We start from the raw sequence: 27,061 nt of genomic DNA, 5'->3' as shown, positions 1-27,061 counted from the left end.
AATGGTGGGGTTTTTTTTAATGTCTAGTAATTAAAAGGCGGAGAGGGAGTAAAGGTGGAGAAGACGACCACTACAAGTTTTTAAAACACCGCTGGTTAAGTCCTGCGAGCCTGAGACTCAGCAGCTTCGGTTGCCGTGCGGGGCAGCAAGTTCCCGCAGTGGACACCAGGCAAGTCCTCTAGGGAATCCGGCGGGGCTCGAGGCGTCGAGAAATGAGTTCCTAGAGACTAGCCAAGTGTGGAGAGCCGCCTGGGAACAGCACAAACTAGAGACAGGATATATAAGACATGAGTAAATGCTGACTTAATATGATTCGGTAGGTGGAAAAACTAGACGCTCTAACAGCCAGTTCAGAAGACGCAGAACCCTGCACTTGCCCAGACTGACAGCTGCCAGCCGGACTGCATTTCTGCGCCTGCCCCAAACGTCAGCGCTTTTCCCCGCGCGGCCACGGGGAGGCGCGGTCACGTTCGCCTCGCTTTCCAGAAGCCCTGAAGAGCACCGCCTTTTCCGGATGCTCTTTCTGGAGAACTGGGAAGAGAATCACTTCCTGTGGCGGGGCTACGTCACTTCCTCTTCAGCTGGGTGTTAGGGAGGCGAGTCCCCACGCGCATTCAACATGCGGATTGAAAAGTGTTATTTCTGTTCGGGCCCTATCTACCCAGGCCACGGCATGATGTTCGTTCGTAACGATTGCAAGGTGAGCCGGCGGGGAGTGGGGCTCTTTTAGCTGCGCTCCCGCCGGGCTGAAGCCGTGCCCACTCGGCGCGGGGTTACTCTGCGCCTACCAATTTGGCGTGGGGTTTGGCCTTGGATTCTGGCGCGTGAGGCTGGCTTTACACAGGGTCGGACCTCCAACTCCCGCTGGGGGAGTTTCTCCTTTAGGCGGTCCGAGCAGAGCTGGTCACTAGGCCGCTCTTGGGAGAGGCCGGCAGTAATGAGGTTGAGGAGCGATTCCAGCCAGAGCCCACGGGGAAGCTGGGAGTCTGTTGGCCCACTGTTGTATGTGGGCCACATTCTTCAATTCAGTAAACCTTGCTGAACGCGTGCCGGGTCAAGCATCTTTGCCGAGGTCCACCTCTATACAAATGTATAAGACTTGCGGTCAGCCGTAGTGTGTAGAGGTTGATAGAAATGTTGGGTATGACTTAATAGCAGAGTTAGGTTTTATGAAGTGATTGAAGGTGATTTGGAGAAGGACGTATGTGAAAAGACACAGGAAGGAGGTGCTTTTATCCTGTATCTTGCATTTTGTTTAAGAGCAAGAGGAGAAAGCATTTTAGGCGGAAGGGAAGTGAACAATTTGAGCAAAGGCACAGAGGAGCAGTTACTTCTCTGTTTAAGGAAGTGACGGATTGCAGATGGTGATAGAGGCTTGGAGTAGGGCTATAAATACAAATATAAATCTATATTAAAAAGGTACGTCTGAAAACAGAAGATAGATACAGATCTTACCGGACTTTCAATGGAGTTGCTTCTGGGCAAACCTACTGTAAGTCGAAGATGCAAAAGCCTAACCTACTGAATATTGTATATAGCCTAGCCTTCTTTAAACATGCTTAGAACACATTAGCTTACAATTGGGCAGAATAATCTAACGCAAAGCCTCTATTATAATGAAGTGTTGAATATCTCATGTAATTTATGATATACTCTACTGGAATTGAAAAACAGAATGATTCTATTAAGTTGTTTACTCTGTGGACTCGGAGCTTTGGTTTGCTGTCAGATGCCCAGCATCAGAGAGAATTTTACTGCATGGCTAGCCTGGGAAAGATCAAAATTGGAAGTATGATTTCCACTGAATGTGTATCACTTTTGCACCATTGTAAAGTTGAACCATCTTAAGTTGGGCACGGTCATTATAAGGCCTCATTGTGAAAGGCTCTAGGAATAATATATGAATTTGCCTTTCATGCTGGAATGAATCTCATTCCTTTGTTCAAAATATTGTTTCTCATAATTTGAGCTCTTATATTTGCTTCAGAATCACTGGACACTTGTGGAAAAAAACTGACTCCTGATTCCCACCAGATCTGTTGAATTGGAATGTCTAGGGGGAAGGGAAGAGGCTCTAGGAATCTATATTCAATGAGGTGATTTTGACACGCTCAGGAATTACAGTTTGTACTTCTTCACCTTATATGTGTATTCTGTATGAAAAATACTGACCTCACTAAATTAGGAGTAAGAGGTCTTGCTGAAATGAGGCACCAAAGCTGTATTTGGGAACCTGAAAGAGTATGTAAGTGATTCTTAATTCCTCCTCTCAGGAACATGACAAAGAATTTATAGCAGTGAATGAAATGATCGCCGGGTTGGGGTGTAATTCACAGTAGGCATTATGGCATTGTAGATGATCTGGTGATCATAATTTTATGTTTTGTCCATCAGTGTTTGTCAGCTGGATATGGAAATTAGAAAGGACAGTGGGAGCTGTCTAAAGTTGGGCGTTGACCTGGCAGATACAGTGGGAGTTCAGGTTGATGAGGAAGTCTGTGTTGCTAGCAAGAATGGTGTTGAGTTAGTTGGAAGCTCGCTTGCTCTAGGGAAGACTGGTGTATCCAGAACAGAGTCGATTGGGGAAATAAGATGTAGAGGCCCAGAAGCACTAATGAAGACCAAGCACCTCATTTTTTCCTTTGTTGATATTTCCCACATCTTTATATCCTAGTTCCAGGTTTGAATTTCCCACTTGACAGAGAAACTTCTTTTTGTACCTAACAGTGAGCCTCCTGAAAGAGAGTTCTTATTACCTTAGCTCTTTTTGCTCTCAGAATTAATAGTCATGTACTTAGATAGTTCTAGAAACTGAGAGTTACCTTTGAATCTTTTCACTCTTTGTATCTAGCTATAGGTCCTATCCATGCTGCCTTTGCAAAGGATAGTGGTGTCTTGGCTTTTTTCCTGCCTTCCTAGTCCCAGATTAGGCACTTGTCACTTTTGTAGCCTCCTAACTATTTTTTCTCCATTTATGCTTGTAGCTTTGGAGATCATCTTTCACAGACATCTCCCCTCTTATGCTTCTCAGGTAGCTTCTTAAGAGTAGAATTAGTGTGTTGTTGTTTAGTCACTAAGTTGTGTCCGACTCTTTCGTGACTCTGTGGACTGTAGCCCATCAGGCTCCTCTGTCCATGGGATTTCCTTGATGAAACTGCTGGAGTAGGTTGCCATTTTCTTCTCCAGGGGTCCTTCCTGACAGAGGATTGAACCTGCATCTCCTGCATTGCAGGAGGATTCTTTACTGCTGAGCCACCAGGGAAACCAGAATTAGTGTGTTACTAATTAAAATACTGGAAAAAGTGAAAATATTAGTTGCTTAGTTGTGTCTGGCTGTTTGTGATTCCATGGACGGTGTAGCCTACCAGGCTTCTCTGTGCATGTGATTTTCCAGGAACGAATACTGGAGTGGATAGCTCTTCCCTTCTCCAAGGGATATTCCCAACCCAGGGATTGAACCCGGGTTTCCTGCATTGCAGGCAGATTCTTTTCGGTCTGAGCCACCACGATAAAATATTACTGCTCTGTATTTTCATAGTTTGCAAACAGAAACATGTACACTCTTAAGGTGTGCTTAATAAATCTTTGTTGAATTAGTGGCATAAAAAGTATTGAACTGTGAATCTCAGATGGATCATTTGTTTGCATGTTGAAGACTGAGGATAGTGCTCAAGGACTAGATTAGAAGGGAAATTTGAGCCTATGAAGCTTTGTCTCACACAGAATCATCCACCACCTACCCCAGTAGAGATTTAATCACTCCTTAATGTATATTTACATGTTACTTTATACTTGATTATTGTGTATAGCCATATCCCATTATTTATATCCTAGTCTGATCTTTATTTCTCTTGTTTGCAAAGTGAGACTTTATCACAGTACTGGACTAAGCTTCTCAGGGTAGAGCATTGTGTTGTAATTATTCTTGTACTTCTTGCACCTAATGCAACATTCAGCACATAGTAGTCGCTCTTTATTTGGGAATCCCCATCCCATCTCAGTGACTCCAGTCTCTTCAGATACTTCATCATGCTTTTTCAAGTGAGTCTGTTAGATACAGAGTTTAAGTAGGCTTCCCTGTATCTTCCCATTGGCTTTCTTTGAACTGAGAAGACCTAGAAAAGTTCAAACTTCTCAATGAGGACTTTTGTAGGAGTTGTCTAGTAGATACTAAACAAGGAGGGCTTTTACTTAAAAAGGTAGTAGTACTTTGGGCTGGAAATCTGCAAAAGAAGTTTTACCAATAATGATTTTATAGTGAATTATTCCAGAAAACTACTGTAGTTCACATATTTTCTAGCTGTTTGAAATTAATTCAAGAACGTAGAGAGGGCTCTCCAGGAAGTCTGGCCCTCGATTAAATTGATCTAACATTGACCATTTGTTTCTTCCTTTTCTTTTTATCCTTGCCATACTGCTTGTGGGATCTTAGTTCTTGGACCATGGGTCCATCACAGGGCCATCCCAGTGAAACGCCAAGTTCTAACCACTGGGCCACTAGGGAATTCTCTAGTATTGACCATTTCTAAGAAATCTATGTCCTAATGTGATTAGTGACCTGTTTGAAGGTCCTCATAGAGCAGTGTACATAAAATGAAAAGTATTGTGATTTATGTGTACACACACACACGCACACAGAGGCTTTATTGTTGTTTTAGTCGCTAAGTTCTGTCTGACTCTTTGCAACTGCATGGACCTACCAGGCTTCCCTGTCCATGGAATTTCCCAGGCAAGAATATTGGAATAGGTTGCTATTTCCTTCTCTAGGGAATTTTCTCGACCCAGGGATCAAACCCGTCTCCTGCTTTGGCAGGTGATTTCCTTACCGCTGAGTCTCTTAGCTTGAAATGTCTGTACCTTAGTTTGGCCTTTTTTTGAATGGGTCACATCTAAGCGTGATAATTCAATTTAATTTTCTTTGCCAAGGTCCACAGATTCAATTATAATACTTTTTCTCTCAGATTTCATCTAGTAATACAAAGTGTAACTTTTTCTAAGGCAGAGTAACGAAATGATGCATTTTAGATGTATAAATCCCAGTAAGTCACTTTAGGAGCACTTTGAATCATCATTAGATTGTAAACACTATTGAAGAATCACATCTTTGGAGATGAAAGTGTAGAATTAAAATAGTGAAGAATCTTCCTAGTAGATCTCTGAATAAATTCTTAAGAAAAACAAATCTATAGCCAGTTTTAGTTGCTTTTTTGGGAAATTATTTTGTGCAACAGTGAAAAGAAGCAAAGGACATTTCAGAATGGTTGTTTGGAACTTTACCCCTCCCCCCTCATTGAGATATATACAAAGTGAATTTTGAGAATTATTCTGAATTGCAAACGGATTTAAATAAATGACTTAATTAAAATTGTTCCCTTCATTCAAGATCATAGTAAAGGTTTTACTGTTATTCTATAAAAATGCTAGTTTTTAACCATATTTTGGGGGACCTCAGTTTTTAGTCATAATGATGTTTGATAGTCAAAAAATAGTTCAATTTGCGTTTTATGTGATAACGTCTCGTGTTTCTAAATGGTGCTGTTTAAGTAGAAGCAGTTGTGAGTGAGAACCATTGTTATTTCTCAGACTTTATAGTATATTTTGTCTGGTGGGGTAATGTCCTATGGCATAAAAGTTTTTAATATTTTCTTTTCACTATTTTAACACTTTTTAAAATAGGTGTTCAGATTCTGTAAATCCAAGTGCCATAAAAACTTCAAAAAGAAGCGCAATCCTCGCAAGGTCAGATGGACTAAAGCGTTCCGGAAAGCAGCTGGTAAAGAGCTCACGGTGGTGAGTACACTTAGCTATCACTATAGTTTTTATAGTTTTCAAAATTTTAGTTTTTGGATGGGGAACAATTGATGTTAATTAGAGTTAACCTCAATTAACTCTAATAAGGCTTCCCATGGAGTTATTAATGACTGACTGACTTGTATTTGGCTTTGGCAATCTCATTCTCACACGATCCCCAAAACTATAAATCTGTAGAATTCTGAAAAGGGAAAAAAAAAAAAGATTCCTAATCTAGCTTGTAGAAATGATTTTTCTTATTCTCCAAAAAGTATTTTAGCTCTTGTAACAAAGGGGAGAATTATTTAAATGGATTGAAGTTGGAAATTGTTACTTAAGGATTTTGAAAGGAAGTTAAGAGATAAAAGGATGTTTGAGTAGCAGTGAGGGCTCGGATGAGGTTTGTAATAAGCTTGTTGATCAGTTTTTCAATTTCTTTAGCTGGACTTTGTGTCTGAGAGCAGAGAACTTAGTTAATGATATTGGTGTAAGGAGGAATAATGAGGAATTGGGGTGAGGGAGTTTCATGAGACGAGCCCCCCCAAGTATTGCTCTTACTGAGTTGGTGTGAGGTCCCACCGAAGCTTGTCCGCTCTCTTTCCTTGAAAAGGAAGGAGAAACTGTTGCACAGGTTGTTTTTGAGGGTGGGAGATCTTTCAGCTGTCTTCTCCCTGCTGCACTTTCTCTTCCACCAAACCCCTGACTTTTTCCCACCTTTCTACTCCATAAAGGCAGTGTCTTAAGTAGTTGCTATGAAGTCCTTTTCTGGCTTTCTTAACACCTGAGGTTTTTCAGTGAATGTAAAGAATATTTTTTGACAACTTGTAAGGCCAGATCATGATTGTTGTCACAAAAATAATTTTCAGTATGGATGAATAGAACTGTAGCATCTCAAATACAGGTGGCAACTGTATGAGTGAAGGAAGAATGCTGGGTCATATTCATTTGCTGGTGACCAGTTACCTTGTCATGGCTGAGGTTACTGTGATCTGAACAGAGTCTTGTGTATCTGAATGAAATAGCTAAGTGCAGAGTTAATGTTCACATTAACTGAGTCTGAATCTGATAGATTTGAAAACCAAGAAATATCTGGGTTTTTTCCCAAAATTATTTTGCATGTTTTGAGATAAGTAAAGTTGTTAATTGTCAAAATACCGACTACATTTGGAGGGGACCTAAAGAATTTCAGGATGAAGCTTACATCAGGCAGAGTAGCACCACATTATTTGAGGATGTGTAGTTTCAACTCTGTGCTGTAACACAAAGGTTTATAGTTCAAATAGATGAACAGGCTAGGTATTTTTGTTGAACCATATGAAATTCTCAATATTTGACTCTTTTTGATCTGTGGGAAAAGGCAGTTTCAAATGGTTCAGTCTAATATGTTTTATGACTGTTAGACTCAGCTAGGAACAGGAAATTAGGGAAGCCTTTTGAGTTTATTTATAATCCTTATGATGGTTATAGGCCCATCTCCCCTCCCACCCCTTGAGAATCACTAATATGTAGAGAAATTTTTTCATTAGGACTGTCTTGTATGTTGTGTTTAATGGAGAAAAAGTTTGAAAACTTATATTCTCTGAGATCATCTTGGGGAAAATCTTAGTATGTTTCCATAGCCGTGACAAACCTAGACAGCATATTCAAAAGCAGAGACGTTGCTTTGCTGACAAAGGTCTGTGTAGTCAAAAGGCTGTGGTTTTTCTAGTAGTCATGTAGGGATGTGAGAGTTGGATCATAAAGAAGGCTGAGCACCGAAGAAATTATGCTTTTTAACTGTGCTGTTGGAGAAGACTCTTGAGAGTCCCTTGGACTGCAAAGAGATCAAACCAGCCTATCCTAAAGGAAATTAACCCTGAATGTTCATTGGAAGGATTGATGGTGAAGCTGAAGCTCCAATACTTTGGCCACCTGATGCGAAGCACCAACTCATTGGAAAAGACCCTCATCCTGGGAAAGGTTGAAGGCAGGAGGAGAAGGGGACAACAGAGGACGGGATGGTTGGATGGCATCACCGACTCAATGGATATGAGTTTGAGCAAACTCCCGGAGATGGTGAAGGACAGGGAAGCATGCTGTAGTCCATGGGGTCACAAAGAGTCGGCCATGACTGAGCAACTGAGCAACAACAGTAACTTGAAATACTTAGAACTTCTGTGAAAAGGAGAAAAAGTTTTAAGAAATGCTTCTTTTCTGTCTCTCTTAAAACCATATTTTTCCTCTTTTTACAGGATAATTCATTTGAATTTGAAAAACGTAGAAATGAACCTGTCAAATACCAGCGAGAACTGTGGAATAAAACCAGTAAGTCACAAGGGAATATGAGGAGTTTTCAGGAGACACTGGTTTGGGATATTACCATAGCTTTAATATCAGTTGATTGTTTAAATATTAAATTTATTCTTTTAATTGGTTAGCTTTTATAGTTTTATGCTTATTTCAATGGCTCTTCTGTAATTGTGTTTTTTATTATAAGCTATCCCAACTCGTCTCAGAATTGATTGATGTATCCATTATTAAAGTAGCATAATTATTAAATTTGCTGTTATTTGAAGTGCCTGCACAGAAATCTAAAAGCAGTCAAATATCTCAACAAAAAAATAGAGATGTAGAATACTTTGTGGAGGTGTGACATAGTTAAGATATACAAAAACTTAACGTACTTTGCCAGTTTAGATAATTTGGTTTAGGGATATAAATAGTGTTAGGGATACAAGTATTGTATACCTCATGAAACTTAGTGATTCTGTAAAGTTCAAAATACAGCATGTAAGCATGATAATTACAAATTTTCTAAGAGAATTTCTAAGTGTTTGACTTGAGTGGAAATGAAGTTAGAGGCTACTAAACTACAAGCAGTGATGTTTAGTTCTTACCTGTCTGCATACCTACTAGCTCTTTCTGTCCATTTACTAATTTAAGTTAGGCAGAGGCCATCTAAAAAAATTCTCATATGTAGTAAAACTTAATTTCTTAATCTAGCTTAAAGATTTTACCATGTATATGTATAGTGTGAGGCCCTTGGCCCTGCCTTTTCTTCTTCCCCCATGCCTGCTTATGCAGCCTTAGCCTCTTCTAGTCTTTGGTGTGGAGGTGAGGTAGTTTGTTAACTAGAAGTCTCTGTAAGACTTAAAATTCTACCAGACTTACTGTGCTGATCATTTCACAATATGCCCAAACACATCGATCCCATATGGAGCTATACATTTTTCACAGGATTATTAAGTTGATTCCTGGAGGCACTTTTGGCAGGGACTTTGTTGAAAGATTCTAAAGCATTTCTGGACTCCATTGAGTTTTATTTCATTTTGGCCTTTGTTTTCTTTTTTGTTCCTACTTGAAGATAGCAGCTCCAGACCGTTTTTATCTATAACTACTTTTATTTGGTGGGTATTCAGCTTGATGTGGAAACTGAGGTGCATATCTTAGTTTAATCATCTGCGGATATTCAGTTACTGAGACCCTCTGTGCTGGTATCATGATGTTTTTATTGTTCCTGAGAAATACTGTGTGTTCTCTAAGATATTGTATCCTTTATAATCAGTAACCACTGATTCTGGTATATGAAGATGAACAGGGCATATACTCTCAGTGCATTTTACTGAGAACTCCTATTTTGTTATTTGTTAGACAGTAGTTGGTTCAGGTATTATTACAGAGCCTCATTCGTTTGTCCCACTCAGATACACAGACTACACTTTAAGAATCTGGTTGGGAATTGTGCTGCTCGGTATGGTAGCCACCAGTCACAGGGGCTACCGAGCAATTAAATGTGACTGGTCTGAATTGAGATGTGCTGTGAATGTAAAATACATGCTGGATTTTGAACACTTAGTGTGACAACAAGCATAAAGTCTCAGTAAATAATTCTTTATATTAATTACATGTTGAAGTGACGGTAATTTGAATATGTTGGGTGAAACAAAATGTACCTTAAATTTAATTTTGAACTGTTTCCATTTACTTTTTGAAAAAAATGTGGCTACTGGAAAATGTAAATTACATACGTGATTTATCTTACATTGTATAGTACTCATACAGATTCTAGAGTATAGTTGGACTCAACTTCCTTATAACCAAGGGTCTTGTATAAATTTTCCAAAACAGTTGTTGGATTTTAGTGATTAAGAATGTGGCAAATTGACAGGTTGATTCTACCAACATTCGTAAATGTGATCTTATCTCAGGTATATAATGTGATTCATAATGAGATCATAGCTCAGGTACTTGAAGAAAAAGTAGATTATATTACCAGGAAAGGGCTCTTTATTTATGGAGATGACAAACTAAGAATGGGATTAATGTCATAAATCCAAGTTCTGTGTAGAATAAAATTTGAAAAGTGTTGGACTGGTTTCAAGTACAAGGAAAATTTAGTGGTAAAGGCTTTTGCAAAATAAAGATTAAAGAAATGATACTTGGGAATGAGTCAAAAGTGATGTTAACCAAGAGTATTTACCTTTGTCAGCTTTAGTAGGAATTGTTTTTGCAGTGAGTTTTTTTGTTTGGTTTAGTCCGTTTCTAAATCAGAATAAAGAGGTGATTGTTAAAGCTCTTGTTGATTATAATCATCCAGCTTGAATGTACATAAATTTGTTAACTTTAATGAATTTTTTTAAATAGTTGATGCAATGAAGAGAGTTGAAGAGATCAAACAGAAGCGACAAGCTAAATTTATAATGAACAGGTATGAATGTTTTAAAATATTTTTATTTTCACATAACTTCTGACTTTCAGAAACAATTAAGATAGTATAAAGAACTCTATATTCTGTTAGCATTTTACCAGATTTACTTTGTGTTTAACTCTGTGTGTAGTAAGTTGAAGACATGATGCCTTTTCCTCTTAAGTATACTTCAGTATATATATCCTAAAAATAGTATGTTATTTTTCTGTGTGGTTTTTAAAATTGAGGTATAGTTGACACACAACATTATTTTAGTATCAGGTATACAACATAAGAACATGCTCTTACATAATCACAGTATAGTTATCAAATCAGACAATTATCACTGATAAAATATTTTTATTTAATCTGTAGACCTTACTTGATTTTACCAATTGTTCCAATAATGTCCTTCATCACAGCAGAAAATCATGTTATCATGCTTTGCATTTGGCAGTCATGTCTCCTCAAGCTTCTTTAATCCAGACAGTTTCTCACCTTTGTCTTAAATGACATTGACATTTTTGAAGAGTACAGGTTAGTTATTTTACAGGATGTTTCTCATTTTGTGTTTGTTGTTTTCTTCATGATTAGATTCAGGGTAGGCACCTTTGGCCAGACTGTCACAGAAATGTGTCTTCCAGGTACATGTTGCCTCTTACTGGTGATGTTAACTTTTATCACTTGGTTAAAGTAGTGTCTGCTAGTTTGGAATGGAGGAAACTACTTTACTGTTTTATTCCCCTCTTTCTAATCAGTGCATCTTGGGGGAGACACACTCAGCAAAGAACCTGTTACTCCTCAAAGTGGTATCTACTGGTTTTAGCATCCATTAGTGTTCTGCCTGAATCTGTTACTATTGTTATTATTGCCAAGTGGTGATTTTTCTAATTTCATCCTTTCCTATTTATTAGTTGGCTTTTTTATCCAAGAAAGAGCATTTTTCTTTTCCCCCAGTTCCACATTTATTATTTTATTCATTTATTCATATCATATGTGTGTGTGTGTGCACTAATTATTACTGTTTTCAGTGTGTTACAGTTCTTTATCATTATTTATTTTGATGTTCTAAGTACCCTAAGTTGGCCAGTGAGAGTTCTTCAGGCAGGCTCTGTGTCATTTTGACAATTCCTCATCATTCTTTGGGTGTTTTTTGCTTTATGGCTAATAAGATTTTCTGGTACCATCTTGCACTTTCCCTGCCCCAGCTTGAAACTGGCTATTTCTTTAGAAGAGACATCACTTTTGATCTAGTCATCATAAACGTCTGTCATAGAAAAGCATGTGTCAACAGCTTTTTGGCTTTAAACCTTTTTAATTATGAAAAAAAGGGGGCACAAATGCTTGAGAACTAGTCTGTTGACTTGTTGTTGTTGTTGTTGAATGTTTTATGTGTTTCATGCTCTTGTAATTATTGAATGATTTTAAAAAATAGATAACACAGAGATTATATCTTTCTCCTCAAATAGAGAACAGCTACTTTAATGATTAGAGGTTTGTATTCTGTGTCTGTGATCTCTAAGGCTTGTTAATTCTTTGTTGCAGTTACATTCCTTCGTTCACTGAGCAAATACATATTCAACCCCCAGTTTATTCCTGACTAGGCACTAGAAATAACAGTGAATGAACAAATTGGGAGTGTAGGAACCATTAAGCTAATAAGGAACAAGAAACAGATTGTATTCCCATTTCTCATCTGTGTGGTTAACTAAATATAATTTTAAAAAATTACGAATTAATGTCTTTTAAAGAGGTTTTAGTAACTGAGCTTTTGGCCTTGATGTGTTTTATCCTAGGTTGAAGAAAAATAAAGAACTACAGAAAGTTCAGGACGTTAAAGAGGTCAAGCAAAACATCCATCTTATCCGGGCCCCTCTTGCAGGTAAGCAAGCATACACAGGAGCTGCTGCCTTCAGCAGAGAAATGGAAAGCTTTTGTGGTCCATGTAATTGGGTACCAGCCAACTTTTTGAGGATAAATTTTTTTTTTCATGTTAATATTCTCTCTCATTTAGGATATGACTTAGTAATTTATAAAAAATATTGATTCAGTGCATTTCTGAGTTCCATTCAGTTTATTGCATGTGGTGTTTCTTTTCTCCCTTTCGTAAAATCCTAGCTTCTGTAAAAACATTTTCCAAGTTAATCAAAATTATTTGAGTCATAATTAAATAGATGATTTTGCCTTATACCTGTTTTGATTAAAAGGACAATGTTTCATATTAATAGTTCCCAAACTTCATCTGGTGTGGGAATTACTTGGGGGACTTACTAAGCACAGAGGTTCAAGCCTCTTGGATCTGGACCTCTGTGCTTCAGTAGCTCTCCAGGTAATTCTGATACCTCAGTTTGAGAACTGCAGTTTTGTACTAAAGCCTTGCTTGTGCTTCTGTAACTTACAGGTAGGCACTCACTTGGGCAGTTGTTTGTGTGCATAATTTCTTTTGTGAGGTGCTAAGAAACCAGTATTTTTCCTCAGCTGGCACCGAGTACAGTCTATCAGAAGGAGAGAGATTTTGGTGGGATTTAGCTATGCCTAAACCTTAGTTAAGTTAAATTCTGTAACAACATATTGGGTAGATTTATGCAAAAGTCCCAGCTAGGACTTTTTTGTACCAAATTAAAAAAAAAGAAGCCTGGAGCATTGTTTCACATATAGATTATATGGACTGACACCCCAAAAACAATAGAAAGGAACTGTTATTATATAAGATTTTAGGTAGCCCTTTTTGAGGTAGAGAGTGCAGTGTTGAGAGCAGAGATTTTACATCCAACCCCTTTGTCTTACTGGACTTACTAGCCAAGTGACTGGGTCACTGATTGATTTGTCTCTGTACCTCAGTTTTCTCATTTTTAAGATGTAGGTTGTCACGAAGGTGAGATGAGCAAATGTGTGGCAAGTCATAAGACCTGCGTGAGTTTAGTTACTATTCTTAAATTATTTAGGAATATTTAATGTTATTTTAAAATAGCCAAGATTCTTTATAAAGTGTGGATATGACTTCCACAAGGTCACACCAAATCAGTAAGAGTTTAATTTCTTTTTTCAAGGCAAAGGAAAGCAGCTGGAAGACAAAATGGTACAGAAATTACAAGAGGATGTGGACATGGAAGATGTTTCTTAAAACCCTAACTGTCTGTAAGCATTTCTTTTAAGTGCATCTGGAAATCTCCTTTGGAAACTTAGAACTTGTAAATTATTGAATTTTTTTTTTTTTTTTTTTTTTTCCATGTAAGGTCACTCAGATGAAAGGGGAGTAAACACTTCTGTCCTACATTGATATTTGCAGAACAGCAGATATTATGGATGCTAGGTTGCATCTCAATGTTAAACCTTCAGTGAAAGATACACTTTTATAAATTATGAAAACTATGTAAATACTGAAGTGAATTGTGGACATAAAATGGTCATGCCATTTGGTTAATGGCACTGGGCAGCATTTATGTAATAATGACAAATTCATGACTAGTAATATATATAAAATAAAATTTTCTTTGCAGTAAAATATTTCCTTTATTAATGTTCTGGATGGGATACAGCAAGGAACTAACAATCTGTATGATAATTAGCCTCAAGTAATATCTTTTCTTTTGATTTTAATATTTCTGGTAATGGTTTATTAGCATCTTAGAAGAACATAATGGCCCAATATGTTGAAGCCTAATTATGTTGGACTGTTTTGATGTGGTTTAACTATTGTGATAGTCATTTGTGGATGTTGAGGGTGAGTTGAACAGTTTGTTCCTGAAATGGCACTGTGTAATTTCCACTTTGGAGAATACTCAGTGATAAGTTGACATTCCTAGTAGAATAAACTTTATTTTTCCATGACTTCAGTGCCTATTAAAATTTTTGGTGTGGTTTTCTTTTCAAAAATTCCTAATTGTTTTTGGAAAATGGGATGTATGAGTAGCACATAAATTATTTGCACATAAAATTGTTTCTAAAGTAACCGCCTACATATTTTCTTAAAAGTACTAAACAAAAGATAGATATTCCCAGGTGGCTCAGTGGTAAATAATCCACTTGCCAAACAGGAGATGCAGGAGATATGAGTTCAATTCCTAGGTTGGAAAGATCCCCGGAGAAGGAAATGGGAACCCACTCCAGTATTCTTGTGGGGAAAATCCCATGAACAGAGGAGCCTGGGGAGCTACAGTCTGTGGGGTCGCAGAGAGTTGGACACAACTGAGCACAGCACAGCATCAGACAAAACGTATGAAGTGTCAATTGCTTGGAAGAAAATTATTTTGTTCACACATACTACTGAAGTTGTTTAAAGAGAAATGTATACTTAAACTTAGATTATTTATGAGTATGTTAAGAGTATTAAGTAATTCAGTTTTTTAGGACAAAATTTAGAATAAATTACACATCCTTAGGGTTACATATGGTAATGGCTAAACTTTTATTTCAATATTAGATAGTAGAAAACTGGACTGATCACTGAATCAGGTGTTAGAAGACCTGAATCCAGCTTTGTTCTTGTTGATAAAGTGAAACTTACTTGTAAAGGGAATACATGTGTAAAAACATTTGTAAAATTGAAGTTTTCATCCCATACTACATTTGTGTTTGTTTTAATATAAACTTGTTTTAAAATCACATACTGTTAAGAAACAAATTTCCTACTGTGCTAGTTAGATAGCAGCTTGGCTATTGCTTTGAGATCATTAATTTGGGGAAACTGATCTGAAACAAAAAGCTGACATTGTATCTCAGGTTTAACATTCAGGCAGTTCTCTTAGCTGTCAGAATTTCATATTATTATGAGATACTAGATCTCATAAAGTATTTGGATGCAAATGCAGTGATCTTATTCACCCTCTGCTTTCTAAGTGTAGTTGGACCACTAAGGATGAATTGTCCCTTTAAAGTTTGCTTGAGAGTTGCGTGGTACAGAGCTTTTAGGTTACTATTGTTTTAACTTGTCTGGTTGAGACCTCTGCTGGGCAGTTAGCATAGCACAAAAGCATAAATTGTCCAGGCACTCACTGCACAGAAAATACTAAAAGCAGTATCGTCTGTAAGTCAGAGAATTTTTTTTTAACGTCTCTTAAAAAACCTTGTAAGATGGAGAAAGAAATTCTCACATGGGAAAAAAAAAACTCATTGCTTAAAAATAGAAACCCTAGGAAGATGGTTACTCTATAGAAGAAAGTTTGAGAAGGACTAGCCCATATCTTGTGAAGCAGTCAGCATTTTCTCGTTTTATAAATGGCAAAATCTTGGGTGTAGGTAACTTGTCCTTTCATAGCACGTAACAGAGGATGAAGGAGGCGGGATCTGTGTCCTTACCAGTCTGTTTCAAGCATTGCCCTGCATTTATATAGAAGGGATTTATTCAGAACCTCTCAGATCCCGTCTTCACAAGTCCAGGTGATGGCTGTAAACTGACTTGACTGTGCTTTGGTTTCTTCATCTAGAAAAAAGAAAAAATGGAGATGATAATCCCTCAGGAGTTTTATGAGGACCTAATTGGTTAATATGGGGCTTCCCTAGTAGCTCAGTTGGTAAAGAATCTGCCTGCAATGCAGGAGACCCAGGTTCGATCCCTGGGTCGGGAACATCCCCTGGCAAGGGGAATGGCAACCCACTCCAGTACTCTTGCCTGGAGAATTCCTTGGACAGAGGACCTGGCAGGCTACAGTCCATGGGATCGCAAAGAGTCACACATGACTGTGTGACTAACTTTCCTTTCCTCTAATTAGTTAATATATCTAAAATAGTCATTTCAAGCCCACCACCATGGTAAGCTCCTGTTAAAATGTTAGGATTGGGTGTGTGACTATACAAAACTCAGTAACAGCAAAGGAGTTTGACTTGGGAAGAAGGTGGAGGGTCTTAGGGTGTGGGGATAGCTGTGCTCAATTGAGTGCAGTGTACTTGGTCTACAAAGGGACATGATTTAGAATTTAATTTCAGCCTTTATGTCAGCTGGCAGGTTCATTTATTAAGAACATCTCATCCCCCAAACATTGTCTGCTGTGAAGATTGGGAGGGAGAAATACATTTCTGGTTCATGAGCATTAGTTAAAAAAAATAATCACCCATAATTTTAAGGGCTAAATTAAATGTTATATTTAATGATATAAGAGAAATTATTTTTTCCCTTTGTCCTTTAGCTTACATTTTAAATGGAGATCTGGAAAAAAAAAATCAGACTTCAGTCACTCAGTGTAAATTTTAATATTGAATGAAGACTACACTTTGTAAAAATTAACTTATCAGCCTGCTGAAATAAGAGTGTTGGAAAAATAGGGGAAAATATATTAAAAATCAATTTTAAAGGCTATAGGAAGAATTTTCCAAGGAGTCTATTGAGACATAAAGCAAAGTGGAAAAGGTAATCCACAGCTTTTACCCTGTATGTGTTTATACTGAGTATATTAGCCTCATGGCTTTTTTGCCTGTGTGTGTATAATTTTACTTATTTACTTATTTTTGGCTTTGCCGGGTCTTTGTTCCTGTGCAGGCTCTTCTGTGGTTGTGCTGAGTGGGGACTACCATCTGGTTGTGGTGTTTGGGCTTCTCGTTGCCGTGGCCTCTCTCGTTGCAGAGCATGGGGTCCAGGGTGCTCAGGCTTCAGTAGTTGTGGCTTACTGGCTCTAAAGCACAGACTCGGTAGTTGGGGCAATGGGCTCAGTTAGTCCGTGACATGTAGGATCTTCCCAGATCGGGGATCAAACCCATGTCTCCTGCATTGGCAGGCGAATTCTTTACCACTAAGCCACCAAGGAAACCCTCAGCCTCATGTTGATTTGAATTATTATTGGAATTTCTTTTTAAAGGAGAGACTTTTTTCTTATCTTACATTCTGGGTGTGTTAATAGCAATCTCTAGTTTCTGGTGCTCTGGGGTGAGCCTCTAACTTAAGCTCTCCTGCTTAAACACTCTCCCTACGTTTTGTATCTTAATTCAAGCTGTTATGCACAGGTTGGAGGTGATGTTTCTACTATATGACCTTCCATCGGGTACCAGTTACCTGAACTGATTCTCTAGGCTTTCACTGATTCTGTGACTTCTGTTTGATCCTGCCAATAAATTCCTTTTGCCAGCATTTGTAACCAAAAATCTTGATTGATAGACATCTCCATTTTTCTCCAGCAAGTCTGGGTAACCCATTTTCTATCATAATCCCTTAAGAGTACAGGGACTGTTTTTTATACCAGGCACATATTAGGTACCTGTTGTATTGAAGATGTTCAATAAATGTGACTAAATTTTACTCCAGTTTATTTTTAAGATAGCTAGTAACTTGGAAGATATAAAGAATATTAGCAGAGAGACACATTGTGATTTTGACATTAATTGTATCTGCACTGTTGGGAAGATTTGCTGAACAACAGTGCTTGCCTTGTGTTGCAAAACTGACTTTGCTGCTTAGGTCTAATCTAGTGGTATTACACTGTCCTCCATTTCTGGGTCTGGCTAGAGCATTCCCATGTCAAGAAATCCCAGGAAGATCTGATCCCAAGCCATGGTTTTGGCAGGTTTCTTGAGGAAATTTTGCATGGAACTTGCTTTGCTGATAGAAGTAGTGCCTTACTTCAGGAACCACAGAGCCTAAGGAAATAAGGACAATTATTTGGGGTGAATTTGTTACTGTTTCTTTAACGGTAACTAACCAACTGATCCCTTGTTTAGTCTCCCTAGAAGACTGATCCCTTAGCATTTTGAGGAACTCTTTGCTTTCAGAATGCCAGCTTTAAATACTTGATTTGTTTGATATATTCCAGTGTGTGTGTGAGTGTGTGTGAGTGTGTGTGTGTGTGTGTGGTTCGACATCAAGCTGTGGAGTCTTAGGAAGAACAGCAATGAAAAGCATGCCATTCTAGTCAGTGAGTTACCCCACACTGTTTTCCAGTGTACACTTAATGATGGTTTCATATTAGCTCTTCTGATATCAGAGAATGCTGTATAGACAGTGAGCAAGTAGTTAAAGGCAGTCTACCTGATTAAAAGGACTCTACATTTAAAAGTAAATGATAAGCAGACTCATACAGTGTTAAACTACATTGCTGTCCTCTGCATTTCTCATCATATCTTTGTGCTGCCAAAACATTTTTTATTTTTTAGAGACACGGTTTTCCCATTTCCAGAAGATACATTACATTTATTTCCACTGTATATTCCACTGTATGTAGGGGAAAATATCTCAAAGGAGAAAATATCTAGGTCTTAACCTTTCAGTTCCTTTGATCACATGTTTGCCAAGAGGTAGTACCACCTTATTCCAGAGTTGTGAGAACTCAGTGATACAGGAATTATTATAGCCAGGTATATTGCATATATTCTGTCATAATATTCATAACCCTTTAAGTTAGTCTTTATTTTGCAAATGAGGAACATAAGAATATGAAACTCAATAGCTTCATCTATATATTTATCACTAACAAGTAGCAGAACTCAAATTCAAGCTCCGACAATCACTAGCTGAAATTCTAAACCACATCTAGCTTATTGGTGCCCAGTATCTCTCTCTCTTTAGTCACTAAGTCACGTCTGACACTTGGGACCCCATGGACTGTAGCCCGCCAGGCTCCTCTGTCCATGGGATTCTCCAGGCAAGAATACTGGAGTGGGTTGCCTTTTCCTTCTCCAGGGGATCTTACCAACCCAGGAATCGAACCCAGGTCTCCTGTATTGCAGGCAGATTCTTTTACCGACTGAACTATGAGGGAAGCTATGAGGTGTCCAGTATACATACCTTTATTCATTATGGAACAAAATCTAGCAGATAAAGAAAGTGTCCGGGAGAACAGGATAAATTTCATGGAGTAGTTTAACTTGTGACTCTAGAATGGACACTTTTTCCTACCAGTTCTAGGACTGACAGGTGATCATCTGTCCCACAGTGAATCTAATTCAGACAGCGAGTTGAATGAAATGAAGGTTGTTTTTTTTTTTAATTCAAAAATTAGTTTAGCAGTACAAGCAGTTACAGCATAACTACTGGAGGAAAAAATATTAAAAACATATCAAGCTTCCTTTCCGTCCTCGATATGAAACTAGGGATCAGTTCCAGGAAGAAAACTAGGGGAAACAACCCCACAAATAAAAGAAAATTAAACAGCATGCTCCAGAATAACCAATAGGTCAAATAAGAAATCATAGGGAAATAAAAATATTTTGAGACAAAATGGAAAGACAATAAAACTTAATGAGATGCAGCAAAAGCAGTTGAAAGAGGAAAGTTTATATATGCAGTTTACCCTTGAATAACAGGTTTGAATACCTAGACATTTTTTGGAGTACCTAGATATTTTTTCCAAAAGAGTTGGCTCTCTGTATCTATGGGATCCACATCTGTGGACTCAGACAACTTTGGATTGAGTATTGTGTTTACAGCCCATGATTGGTTGACTCCATGGATGCAGAATCTGAAAATACAGAGGGCTGACCCTGGGACTTTCAGTATCTACTCATTTTGGTATCTGTAATCTTGGAACTGATCTCCCATTGATACTGAGGGATGACTGTCATACTACATGCCTACATTAAGAAAAAGCAAGATCTCAAACAATCCAGTCTTTCATGTGAAGGAATTGGATAAACTAAGCCAAAAATCAGAAGGAAACATTTTTAGCATTATGTGTATATAGTGTCAGCAGCAATTATGTAATTTTCCAAGTACCTGATGACATCACTATTATAGTTAACTGGAGAGAGAGAGAGAGAGATATATATATATATATATATATATAGTTATCTTGAGTTTTAAAACAAAATTGGGGCCCTGAGATAATCATTTTTTTAAATTAGAGTTTGATTAATATTCTGTCTGGAAAGATGTGACCTTGGAATTAAGCAGTGAGGATGGCATGCCCATTTGCCAGGATCTACATATTTTATCGTCTTTAATTCTCACCATTATGAATGGCCTGGCTAGGACTTCTTGAATCCTAAATGAGGCCCTCACCGTGTTCTTTACTTTTCATTTGTGTTTCTTCCAAGGCATAGCTTCCCAATCACTTTTGGGTTTAAGGTCCACTGCTGCTGCTGCTAAGTCGCTTCAGTTGTGTCCGACTCTGTGCAACCCCATAGACGACAGCCCACCAGGCTCCCCCGTCCCTGGGATTCTCCAGGCAAGAACACTGGAGTGGGTTGCCATTTCCTTCTCCAGTGCATGAAAGTGAAAAGTGAAAGTGAAGTCGCTCAGTCGTATCCGACCCTCAGCGACCCCATGGACTGCAGCCCACCAGGCTCCTCCGTCCATGGGATTTTCCAGGCAAGAGTACCACTAATTAGATATAAATAGGTACAGAGTGTTAATGCAGATGAACTATTCAAACTGATTTTGGAATGTTTTCATTGCAAGACACGAACATTTAGTCAATGTGGCATCTCCCCAATTTTTTTTTCCCCTTAATTTTTAGTATTTATTTGGCTTTGTCGGGTCTTAGTTGCAGCACGTGGAATCTTTTTACAGCATGTGAGCTCTTAGTTGCAGCATGCAGGATCTATTTCCTCTGACCAGGGATTGAGCCCAGGTCCCCTGCATTGGGGACTGCAGAGTCTTACCCACAGGACTACCAGTGAAGTCCCAGATTTCTTAGTCTTGATTTACAAAAATAATCAAAGACAACTTTCAGTATTATTATTTTCTTCCCAGTAAGGAAGCTGTAAAATCATGGGGCAGTGAATAGGTATTATCTTCTGAAGAAGCAACAGAGCTAGGGAGACTTAATAAATAATTCATCATATCCCTCACCAAAATCTCTTTATTCTGACTGCAAACTTGAAACTGAAATGTTCAGGTCTTGAACTTTTAATTTGCCTCTTAATACCCTTCCTTCTTCTCTGAAGTCAGCATACATTTACAGCCTATTTATTACTTCAGAATCAGCCTTAAATGTGTTCCTTTTGGATGTTTCAAAGGAACATTTTGCAAGCAGTTTGAAATTTTAGCTGCCATTCTTTCATGTATCCATTCATCCATTCAGTGGACATTGAGCAGCTATTATGTGCGAGGCGCTAATGTGGACAATATGTGGGTATCATAGGATATAGAAAATAGAGAAATAAACCTCTCAACTCAAGACGCAGTGTGGGAGAGAATGTCCCAGGTATAAAGGCTGACACTAGTCTCAAACGGAAACTAACGCAAGGGGGTGTAAGGACATTAAAAAATCACCTCCCCCCAATTTTGACCCAGAAATCCTAAGAAATACAGTCGAAGAAATTATCTTGTTTTGGAATATGTATCTACAAAGATCATCATATTTTAGCACAACACTGGATACAAAGACTGGTTAAATAAGTTAAGGACTGGCTAGATGCTGTTTAAATTATTTAAGTGCATCATATAGTAGACTATTCTGAAGCCATTAAAACAGATGCCACAGAAATGTTTCTCATTTCATAGAAAGATGTATATGATACATTGTTAAGGGACAGTTGGGGGTTTCAGAAACAGACTCAGTTATATAGAACATACTACTGGTTACCAGTAGGGAGAGGGAAGGGGGAAAGGCAAGACAGGGGTAAGGGTTTAAGAACTACAAACTACTACTGTGTGTAAAGTTAATGAGCAAGAAGGATCTCTTGCATGATACAGGGAGATATAGCCATTATTTTGTAATAACTCTAACTGGAGTCTAATCTATAAAAGCATTGCATTGCTGTGTTGTATACCTGAAACCAATATAAGATTGTAACTCTACTTCAGTAAAAAAGTTGGGGTTTTCAAAATCGTATAATGTGGTGCCTCCATTTCTGTGATGGACATCATTTACTCCTATAACATGAGTGCATGCACTTGCTTGCTTAGTAATGAGCTATAACCACCCCAGAAAGTCATCTGTTTGATACTTTGAATAGCATGTACTTAGACATCCATGGGTTCTATTCTGAGGAAGTCAGAGGACATTTGATCCCTTAACTTAGCACATGTCCCAGAAAGACAGAAGTGCACTATAACTGCTTCAGCTGCTAAGAACTCTACTTTGGCAGATCCAGTCCATCCTGGTCAGGAAAGCTGGGTATAGTTAACTGTCTTTTTTGGTTCAAATATTGTAGCTACTTCTTTTTAAGCTACCATGGGCTATAAAAGATTAGCCATAAAATACCTTTAAAGAACCTCCAGGTTTTATATGCAGGGAAACCCAGGGCCAGTGGCGTTATGCTAGTTTGTGGAGGTCAGTTGTGTCTGCAGACACTTTCTCAGGTGCCCACCTGGGATTTTTATTAGTTTAAATGCGCATGCTTTATTCATCAGAGAATTAATTGTCTCCAGTCTTTGAGTAAAAGTCACATTACCTTGAGCTTCTCTGTAGCGCAGTATCTGTCTCCACTTGTCAGATCCTACCTATACTTCAAGATCCATCTCAAATTTCTGCTCTTACATAGTTTTTCACGACGACTGCTCTTGGAAATACTTTGCTTCATTCACTCTACCCTGAGTGCTATGTGCTGTTATGACTTTTTTGGGCTATTTATCTCAGGTAGTAATAATAGATAGCAATAATCTTACTAAAGCTTCTTAAAAGGCAGGGTCTCTATCATCTTTTTATATACACCCAAGCACATAATAGATACCTGTTAAATATTGGTTGAATGGAAGATGATAGTGCCCACAAATTATTTTAGTGCCAGACCCTTTGCAAAAATATATTGCAGTTGTTGTTCCCCTAGACCAGTGTCCCTGACCTCCAGCATCTCATGCTTGATAATCTCAGGTGGAGCTGATATAATAATAGTAGAAATGACATGCACAATAAATATAATGCACTTGAACTGTCCCAAATCCATTCCTCCCTCCCCGGTCTGTAGAAAAACTGTCTTCCATGAAACTGGTTCCTGGTGCCAAAAAGATTGGGTCAGCTGCCATAGACAAATCTCATCTCTACAGTCATAAGAAGTTCAGCCTAAGAGGTCTTTCTGAGTAATCTGATTTTGAGGAGGAGTATTAAGAGAAATTATAGAAATGCGATGAATTGCTGCTGTCCAACTAGAGTTTACTTTTTTTAAAACATTCATCCACATATTCAGCAGATACTTAATGTAAACCTGCTATGTACCAAGCCTAGTTCTGAGCACTGGGAATACAGTAGTGAATAAAAGAAAGTCACAGTACCTTGGTCGGACAAACATCGTCATGTGGGCAACGTAGATAGTATGTTTTAATCTTTCGTTGGACTCCTCATTTTTCTAACTAGAGCTTGCATATCCTGTGCTAGAAGAGCTTCTTCAAATTAACCTACTATCCTCCTTGTAACAGACTCATTTATGGGGGCCCATGAATGTGTGCACTCCGTTTGATCTCATCAAGTATTTTCCCCAAAATAAAGAGTCCAGTTATCTCATTAGTGGATGGTTTGTTTCTGTGGGTAAGTGCCAGCTTGTGATGATTCCATCTACACTTGTACCACATTAATTTATTTCCCATTTAATCGGTGTTTAAATTGAACTGGGATCAGATAGAACAAAACACGCAGTTTTGCTTAATTATCGTGGAGCAAGTGGAAACAGTCATAGAATTTTAGCTTAGAAACCTTACTGCAGAAGCACAGATGGTTTAGGAGATGTTGATAAAAAAATGTCCAGGAATTAAACCCTCTCTAAGCACTATATTAAATTCCCAGTGCCTTCATGATAATTAACTTTGCATTAATTACTCTTCTTAAAAACTTCTTAAAAACTTAAAAAATTAAGTTTTCTTCTGCTGTCTACAGCTCTGAGTAAAAATCCTACAGATTGAGCAAACTGGCAAGGCACGTCTTGTCATGGTGCATTAACTGAAATCATTAGATTGTTTCGAAAGGCATTTCTTTCCAGACTTGTCTAGGTGGTAAGTTCAGTATTTATAGCTGTTCCTCTGTGATTCTCTAACCTTTTCTAAGTCACTGTTGTGGAAGTGAGGATTTGCCGTGTGGCAAGATGGGCTACTTTGGAAAACAGATTTTGGATGGAAGCTTATCTAGAAACTCTCTAGATTAAGAATTTCACTTGCTGATTTTATTTCCTCTAAACTACAAAGAGACTGAACAAAGTGATCTTTAGGCAAGGGACATCTGTCTTAAACATTTTTTTCCTCTTCGGTAAATCATTGAAAATACCGTTGAAGTCTCACTTTGTACACTGTCAACTCTATATCCTTCCTTCCATCCCCAGGGAGCCACTGTTCCAAAGTGGGTGTGTATCTTTCCAGGCATGTCTTCATAATTGCATGTCATTAGTTATACACGTGGTGATTGAACTAGTAGTCATTAAGGAACGAATTAGATTGAAGTGGTGGAGTCTGTACTTTTAGGTGCCAGGTGGGGGCAGTAGAGGGTTGCTAGACTCAGGAGTCCATGTAGGGTAGGACCATGCAAAGGTGCTGTGCTGACAAGCTGAGACTCAGAAAGGTAGAATGTCAGCGAAGGGGTTAAAAGGGGCTATACTCACTATAGATCCAGGGATTAGATCCTGGATCCTGGCCAGGAGGGACCGAAGCCAGGGCCATCTACGGGAGAGAATGCTGCTTTAAAAAATGAAAGTGCTGATACAGCACAGCTTTGAAGTCACACCATGCTGTTTGAATCCTGACTCTGAATTCAGGCAAGTTATTTGAACTTTGTAAGACTCGGTTTTCATATATGTAAATTGTGGACGATAGTAATTTTTCAGCTGATGCATATAAGAGCTTGTCACATACACTGAATGTTCACTATTATATTTTAATAAGTCATTGGGAAAGCATCAGAAGTGGTCTCTTTCCTTTTGAAGCAGTAGATATAGGCTACAGGTCTTACCATGCACAGCTGTTTAAAGCAACCTATACAAAGCTTGAGATGCTTCCTTTGGGCTTAAGTCCTAAAAGTTTCCACCAAATAAAATATAAGTTTCAACTTGTAGGTTGTGAATATTGTTTAAGTCAACAAAACTTTTATTTATATTTAGCTTTTAATCAACCTTTTATGATGTATATATTTTGTGTATTATTTTGTATGTTGGTACAGCAACACAAGTATATAATAAACTCACGCATGTGTATGTATTTTGAGAGTGAACCACAGTTTTTTTAGTGATGAGGTATGTGTAATCACAGAACTCTGCAGACAGCTGCTATGTGGCTAGTCTAGATATGCAAGGTCGAGATCACAATAACGTTGTCTGGGGCCTTCACTCTGTCTCTCAGCTCTTATTTTGGGCAAGGTGGCAAATGGAGGCCTAACTCATACTTTTCCAACTTAACACCTGGAGGCCAAAGACTCTGGTGGTAGCAGAAAAGTCCTGGGGAGACTGATTTGGTTGGGTTCCATTCCATAATCTGAGCCAGTCACTCAGGCCAGGGAATGGAATATTCTGGCCACTTGGATTAGATCCTGTTCTTGGGGAAAAGGGATGATATGAATCAATCCTAAGGGAACGATATGGCAAAGGTGTCCCCCAGCAAAGAGGAAGGACACACAGGGAAGTGGGCAGACAGGACACACAGCGGTCTGGGTGAGAGTGGGGCTTACTACCCCAGGACAGACTGCTCAGGAGAGGAAGGGTCCCAGCCAGAGTGTTAAGTCCAGATGTGGGCGTGAGAAACAGAAGTGGGCTGCTGGGCTTAGTCATGGGCCAAGGAAAGTTTTATATTAAATGTGCATAAAGGAACACTGCCGAGCCTAGGTGAAGATGGTGTCTGATACCACGAACAAAAGGCTGGGATGTAATTTCTCTTCAGGACTTCCTGTACTTTGTCTGATTGTGTCCTCTGGTGTGCATCAAATTAGAGACTTTGGGATCAGAGTGGCCTTGCTTTTCATCTTAGCTCTGCCACATGCTAGCTGTGTATATGCTGCCCAATTTACCAGAACCTCTGAATCTCACTTCTGTCATTTCTTTCTCTCTGGCAGAGTTGTGGGGAAGATGAAATGAAAATACCTATCATAGTTCCTAGTGCTTGATAAATAGGAACTATTATGGTGATGCTACTGATGCTTTTGTTTTCCTTTCAGCCAGTTTGGCCAAATTTATGTGGTGAAGGATGCAGGACTGATTCATCTTTGAAACCTCACTGAGCCCCCAGAGAGCCTGGCATGTAGTAAATGTTCAATAAATCCTTGTTGAATGATCAATGAGGGAGGGACTGGAGTTTATTCTGTGTCAAATCATTCCTGAGGGACTCTATTATGAAATGCTGCTCAGACTTGCAGCTCTACTGAAGGACAAATTAGTCTTTGACCAAGAAAATTACTTCTTAGTGGTTTCCCTCTTGCCTTGTGAAATGTCGACCAATATTACTACAGGGAAGCTTTTCAAAGTACTGAGATTTCTTCACTGGCTTTGAGAGCACATATTAGTATTTTTCATGGCTTCTTCTATTGCTTTATAAAAATATTTTAATCTGTATTCCCACACTGATTACACAAGAGCTGAATAAACTGTTCTCATTAATGTCAGCAAAGACCCCCACCCCCCACCCCCCCCACCCCCCCCCACCCCCCCCCCGGAAGGGATGAAAAGGCTGGCATGACTTGGGATTGTCTGGGCTGCTTGGAAGAGTAACTTGGGAATAAAGATAATGAGTTTTCTCGAGCCACCTTCGAACTACTATGACTCACTGTGGAGGAAGTTGCCCTGGAAAATAATTATACAGGCTGTTCTTAGGACTTCCCTGGTGGTCCAGTG

At 38.6% G+C, this 27,061-nt stretch overlaps 1 protein-coding gene across 4 annotated transcripts; it reads left to right on the top strand.

Annotated features, from left to right (window-relative positions):
- The first annotated feature begins 543 nt into the window (after positions 1-543).
- RSL24D1 (ribosomal L24 domain containing 1) lies at positions 544-26,508 on the top strand. Of its 4 annotated transcripts, none has more exons than XM_006074946.4 (7): positions 544-700; positions 5,677-5,790; positions 8,022-8,094; positions 10,414-10,477; positions 12,253-12,338; positions 13,507-13,594; positions 26,393-26,508. In XM_006074946.4, exons 1-6 carry the CDS (start codon positions 620-622, stop codon positions 13,578-13,580), a joined length of 492 nt encoding a protein of 163 aa, XP_006075008.1. In that variant the 5' UTR covers positions 544-619; the 3' UTR covers positions 13,581-13,594; positions 26,393-26,508. The 4 variants fall into 4 exon arrangements, with proteins under 4 accessions (XP_006075008.1, XP_006075006.1, XP_006075007.1 ...); XM_006074944.4 differs by having other exon boundaries at positions 26,389-26,508; XM_006074945.4 differs by lacking the exon at positions 26,393-26,508 and adding an exon at positions 13,693-14,287.
- Positions 26,509-27,061: the final 553 nt, after the last annotated feature.

Source organism: Bubalus bubalis, chromosome 11 (genome assembly GCF_019923935.1).
Source record: "Bubalus bubalis isolate 160015118507 breed Murrah chromosome 11, NDDB_SH_1, whole genome shotgun sequence".
Taxonomy (NCBI): domain Eukaryota; kingdom Metazoa; phylum Chordata; class Mammalia; order Artiodactyla; family Bovidae; genus Bubalus; species Bubalus bubalis.
The sequence above is the reverse complement of the archived record's forward strand: the minus strand, read 5'-3'. Positions and strand labels throughout refer to the sequence as shown.

Excerpts from the sequence above, each read along its gene's own strand:
- RSL24D1 (XM_006074946.4), top strand. The coding sequence starts at position 620 with ATGCGGATTGAAAAGTGTTATTTCTGTTCGGGCCCTATCTACCCAGGC. Across the intron at positions 5,791-8,021 it reads CTGGTAAAGAGCTCACGGTG|GATAATTCATTTGAATTTGA; the intron begins GTGAGTACACTT and ends CTCTTTTTACAG. Across the intron at positions 12,339-13,506 it reads TATCCGGGCCCCTCTTGCAG|GCAAAGGAAAGCAGCTGGAA; the intron begins GTAAGCAAGCAT and ends TCTTTTTTCAAG.